Source organism: Lampris incognitus, chromosome 19 (genome assembly GCF_029633865.1).
Source record: "Lampris incognitus isolate fLamInc1 chromosome 19, fLamInc1.hap2, whole genome shotgun sequence".
In the NCBI taxonomy this organism is placed as follows: domain Eukaryota; kingdom Metazoa; phylum Chordata; class Actinopteri; order Lampriformes; family Lampridae; genus Lampris; species Lampris incognitus.
Window position 1 is genome coordinate 39,372,238 of NC_079229.1, and position 6,206 is coordinate 39,378,443.

The window sequence follows — 6,206 nt, forward strand, 5'->3', positions numbered from 1 at the left end:
TAGAATATTTTGTGATTAACAAATATAAAACCTCCATCCTTCAGCTTAAGAAAAAAATCTTTCAATGTGACAGCAGTGCTTTCGAAACCAAAGTAGAAGTAAAACTAAACTAAACCAGACTGGTCTCTGAGGCCGGTGGTGTTTTAATGCTGGGTTTCCTGTTGTTTGTGTTAGGAGTAAGTGTTGTTTCCATGTTCTTGTTCAGCAGGTAAGATCCTGTGTTACTTTAATCACATCCTCATAATATTCTTGTTGTCCCTTCAGGAGTTCCGTGGAATTTCTCCTTCAACGTTAAGTTTTATCCTCCAGACCCCACTCAGCTGTCTGAGGACATCACCAGGTAGGACCTCACGCCTGTCAATCAAACCTCGTGTCCTTCAAAGACTTTTTGATATTAAGTGAAAAGTAGATATTACTTGTGTTTCCCACTAGATATGACCTGTTTGTCTCTCTGTAGATACTACTTGTGTTTCCCACTAGATATGACCTGTTTGTCTCTCTGTAGATATTACTTGTGTTTCCCGCTAGATATGACCTGTCTGTCTCTCTGTAGATATTACTTGTGTTTCCCACTAGATATGACCTGTCTGTCTCTCTGTAGATATTACTTGTGTTTCCCACTAGATATGACCTGTCTGTCTCTCTGTAGATATTACTTGTGTTTCCCACTAGATATGACCTGTCTGTCTCTCTGTAGATATTACTTGTGTTTCCCGCTAGATATGACCTGTCTGTCTCTCTGTAGATATTACTTGTGTTTCCCGCTAGATATGACCTGTCTGTCTCTCTACAGATATTATTTGTGTTTCCCGCTAGATATGACCTGTCTGTCTCTCTACAGATATTACTTGTGTTTCCCGCTAGATATGACCTGTCTGTCTCTCTACAGATATTACTTGTGTTTCCCGCTAGATATGGCCTGTCTGTCTCTCTACAGATATTACTTGTGTCTCCAGCTTCGTGATGACGTGGTCTCTGGCAGACTTCCTTGTTCCTTTGCTACTCATACTGTGTTGGGTTCCTACACCATCCAATCAGAGCTGGGAGATTACGACCCCGGTAATGCTGATATCTGTTCTTTTCTGTTGTAGTCCATTCTGTTTTATTCTAGTTTGTTCTGTTTTGTACTGATGTATTCTACTCTACTACTCTGTTCTGTCTTGATGTTTTGCATCATGTGTTGTGTTGTGGTGAGCTGTGTTGTTGCGTCTATGTGTTGTAATATATTGTGGTTCTGTTGCATTTTTGTATTTCACTGTGTTGCAATATATTGTGGTTCTGTTGTGTTGTTGTATTTCACGGTGTTGTGTTTTTATATATTGTGGTTCTGTTGTGTTGTAATATGTTGTGGTTCTGTTGTTTTTGTATTTCACTGTGTTGTGTTGTAATATATTGTGGTTCTGTTGTGTTGGTGTATTTCCCTGTGTTGTAATATATTGTGGTTCTGTTGTGTTGGTGTATTTCCCTGTGTTGTGTTGTAATATATTGTGGTTCTGTTGTGTTGTTGTGTTTCAGATGAGTCGGGCTCAGACTATGTCAGGGAGCTCCACTTCGCTCCAAATCAAACCAAAGAAATGGAAGAGAAGATTATGGAGCTACATAAAAACTACAAGTTAGTACACACACACAATAAAGGGTCTGAACATTTTACTGCTGCCACTGCACATTCAGCTATGTAACTCATATTACGTGTGTGTGTGTGTGTGCGTGCGCACAGGGGAATGACTCCAGCTGAAGCAGAGCTGCATTTCTTGGAAAATGTGAAAAAACTCTCAATGTATGGAGTGGACCTCCATCATGCCAAGGTACCCCCCCCCCCCCCACACACACACACACTAGAACAGCAAACATTCACATTCCAGAATCTCTGTTTATCGATTTTGCTGAAAGGGGGCAGGGAGGGGGTGGGCTGCAATGATTTTTCCACCGATTGCTGCTTTCCATTGATTCACACACACACACACACACATACACACACACACACACACACACACACACACACACACACACACACACACACACACACACACACACACACACAGTCTTCCTGTTGTCATGTGAGGTGCTGTGAACTTGTCAGGACATGCAGCCATTCAGCATTGGAACTGGAGTGTCAGTTGGTTTTGAGTCCCTCAGAGGTGGTCTGGAGCCATCTGGTTTTCAGTCAGTGGGGAAATAAGTGGACTCTGTTGACTATTCTGAGTGTCCATGAGAGCAGATGGTGCGGTGCTGATTGGGTCAATGACTTTTAGCTACACAACACTATGTGAAGAGCCATGGTGCAGATGTCTTTCTGTCTTGGCCCAAACCCACAGCTGACTGAGCTGTACTCTGACACACTAAACAAGCTGCTGTCTATTTTCTATCCGTCCACATAGAAGCTGGATGTACTCCTCTGATGCTTCTATTCTCCTCTCCAGCAAGACATCTTATCAGTGGTAAATAGTCATGAGGAGACCTAGTGGAAGGAGGAGGATGGGGGTAGACACAAGTCATGTTACAGGAACTTCATAACCTGCCTCCGTTCATCTCAGCTCATGAAGAAACATGTGAATGAAGTGAAATCAAAGTAAAACAGTCAAAAAGAAACTCTGAGTGGACAACACTGAATTTTTCCATCGAGTTGACATACGAATGGATCCTGAAGCATGACCTAACACCGCCCAGGTCTGTTTGTCTCATTTGGCATTTAAATAAACAGACATCTTCGCATCTGTTCTTTAATCTGAATACATAGAAACTCCAGATGAACCTCAGTGTGGAGGAAGGAAACCAGCAGGACTGCCTGTTGATGGGAGTCGTTGGTGCATTTGTGAAACTGGTTCCAAGTGTGAATAGAGAAGGTACACCAATGAACAGACAACAGCATTGCAAGCATTTCTGGACCTCCCCGAGTCAAGTGGAGGAATTTAAGCCATTGAGACAAATTAAATATTTTCAGGCAACAGGCATGGGCACAAGTCCATGAATACTGGGATGGCATCCAGTGCTTTACCTGTGCCCCCATCCACAGGGTTAGTGGTTGTGTCCGGAAGGGCATCCAACATACAAGTTTGCCAAGTCATTATGTGGATTTACAAGACCAGGAATGACATACTGGATCGGTCAAGGCCCGGGTTAACAAGGACTGCCATTGGTTCTGTGCCCTCACAGGCTGCTAATGGAATCTATGCAGCTGTTGGGAAATGGAGGAAAAGACGGAAGAGAGGAGAGGTACAAGCAAGACAGAAAAGAGAAGAGACAACTGAAGAAGAAAGACTTCAGAATGGCCACACTTCATGTTGGGACAATGACACGCAGAGGGAGAGAAATAGCAGACATGATGAACAGCATAAGAATACAAGTGATATGTGTTCAGGAGACAAAGTGGAAAGGAAGCAAGGCAAGAGAGATTGGAGGAGATTATAAGATATAATACCATGGGACAGACAGTAAAAGGTATGGGAATAATCCTAGACAGAGAGCTGCAACAGAAAATCATAGAAGTAAAGAGGGAATTAGATAGGCTGATTTGGATTTGTATGGACATCTCGCAAATATAAATTCATATGCACCACAGGTGGGTTGTGATGAGGAAGAAAAGGTGAATTTCTGGAAACAACTGGACAATGTAATGGCAGGCATACCAGGGGATGAGAGGTTTCACTGGAGCAGACTTGAATGGACATATGGGAGAAGGAAATGGTGGCGATGAAGATGTCATGGATTTGGAATGAGAAGTGCAGGCGGGGAAAGATAGTTGATTTTGCTACATGGAATGATATGGCTAAAGTTAATACATATTTCAAAAAGAGGGAAAATCAGACAGTAACCTACAACCTACATTTTATGCAGAAAGCAGCATTTGAGGGAAGCTGTAAATAGCAAAGTAATACCAAGCAAATGTGTAACAAAACACCATAGACTACTGATATGCCAAATAAAGACAAGAAGCAAACTCAGTAAAGTGCAAAGACCAGCAGAATGGAAGATTCAATGGTGGAAGCTGAACCTTGTAGAGAAAGCTTTAGGGTGACAGTAAGAGAGAGAGATTGGGAGATAGATTGGGCAAGAACAGCAGAAGAACTAAGGGAAGCAGGCAGGTGAGTGCTAGGAGAATCTCAACGGGGTGGAAAGTTGGTGGTGGGAGGAAGAAGTGCAGCACTGCATAAAGAAGAAAAAGTTGTCCAAAATGAAGCTCGACAAAAACAAGAATGAATACAGGAAATCTACAAAAGAAACTAAGAGTAGTAGTGATAGCAAGGGCAAGAGCATATGAGGACCTGTACAAAAGACTAGATACAAAGGAAGAAGAGAAGGATATATATAGAATAGCCAGGAGAGACAGAGCAAACAAGGATGTTGAACAAGTAAAACTGATAAAGGATGCTGATGGAAGAGTACTGTCAAAAGATGAGGATATTTTACAGAGATTGAGGGATGATTTCAGTTAGAATGAAGAGACTAACAGAGGACGTAGGACAGATGACCCGCCAAAGACCAAAGAGGACATGGGAGAGATTACAAGGGATGAGGCGATAAAAGCGTTGCAACGAATGAAAAATGGAAAAGCTGTGGGACCGGACAATATACCAGCAGAAGTTTGGAAATACTTGTGAAAAATACATTGAAAGACAGAAAGAATTGCACTACGTATTTATTGATTAGGAGAAGGCATATGACAAATGAGTACTGAGAAAGGAGTTGTGGTGTTGCGTGAGAGCGAAGGGAGTGGCAGAAAATTACACCAGCATAATTCAGGACATGTACAGGGACAGTAAGATCGTAGTTCCATGTGCAGTGGGAACAAGGTAACGGTAGGACTGCATCAAGGATCGGCATTGAGCCCTTTCCTATTTGTGATGCTGATGGACAGCCTCACAGAATATCTTCAGAAAGAGCCACCATGGAGCATGATGTTTGCTGATGACAATGTGCTAACTGACAAGGAAAGGTTGGAGAGAGATCTGGAAGATTGAAGCGCTAGCGATTAGCGAACTAAAGATCAGCGGAACAAAGTGCCTGTGTATAAATAAACAAGTCGAAAGTCCAGGATTGACTTTAGGGGGAGAAGATGTCCCAGAAGTTAATGAATTCAAGTACTTAGGATCAGCAATACAGAAAGAAGGCGATGGTAAGAGGGAAGTCAAGAAAAGGACACAATCTGGGTGGAATTCATGGAGAAAGGTAGCTTGAGTACTCTGTGACAAAAGAATGTCGTTGAGGGTGAAGGGCAAAGTGTACAAATCAGTGGTTAGGCCTGCCATGCTCTATGGTATGGAAGCAGTGACAACAACAGAGAGGCTAGAATCTACATTACAGGTAGCAGAGATGAACATGGTGCAGTGGTCCTTGGGAGTGACTCGAAAAGACTGGTAGAGAAATGGAGAAGTGAGCTACATTCAAGATCAGAGGAATAGTTGAGCAGTTGAGAGAGACAAGATTGAGCTGGTTTGGACTTGTAAAGAGAGGAGGCATAGACTATATAGGAAAGAAGGTATTGGACCTGGAAATACCATTATGCAGTGAGAATGCGTATTGCAACACACAACCCAAGATGCCGACTAAAGTGCAAAAATATTTATTATAAATAATGTGAACGTCACAGCGAACAAGGGAAGTAAGAGTGGTGCTCAAATAAAGAAATCATAAAAAAGTGACCTCCTAAAGTAGAGCAAAATGATTCTAGACTAATAAATACAGAGGGTGGCACTCACTCCTAACCTGGTGTATATAGCAAAGATAGGCTACGTGATGAAGAGTAGGCTACATGATGAAGAGTACACCCATGGGCAGCTTACCTATCCTGTTGATCCTGCACGTAAAAACCAAACCAAAATGCTAGACCGTGTATAGATTTTAACAATGCTGTACAACAAACAAGCATATAACAATGACCAGCCAAACAAAAAAACAAGACGACATCTCTGAACAAAGGACAGGAGGACATTTAAACAGGTGGACGATGGCTGATTGGATCTGGCAACACCTGGGCTCAACCAGCAGCTCCACGGGAGGCGGGGCATTACCCGGGGAGGGACAATTACACAGACACACGGCACTAGGGCCGTAACACTGGCAAAAGAAAAAGAGGAAGACCAAGGAAAAGATGGAGTGACCAGATAGAGGAGGACATGAGGAGGGTTGGACTGCGGGAGAGGGATACGTCAGACAGAAAGCTATGGAGGGTAAAAATCCACTGTGGTGACCCCTGAGAAACGGAACAT

The 6,206-nt window shown here is 42.7% G+C and overlaps 1 protein-coding gene across 1 annotated transcript in view; it reads left to right on the forward strand.

Annotated features, from left to right (window-relative positions):
* The window catches only part of LOC130129680 (protein 4.1-like), a gene marked incomplete at its 3' end in the record, with an annotated part of 176,054 nt that overhangs the window by 47,951 nt on the left and 121,897 nt on the right, over nucleotides 1-6,206 (forward strand). Inside the window, exons 6-9 of the mRNA XM_056299267.1 lie at nucleotides 265-340; nucleotides 938-1,059; nucleotides 1,516-1,612; nucleotides 1,718-1,805. Coding sequence (XP_056155242.1) covers nucleotides 265-340; nucleotides 938-1,059; nucleotides 1,516-1,612; nucleotides 1,718-1,805 — 383 coding nt within the window. The remainder of the gene's footprint in view (nucleotides 1-264; nucleotides 341-937; nucleotides 1,060-1,515; nucleotides 1,613-1,717; nucleotides 1,806-6,206) is intronic.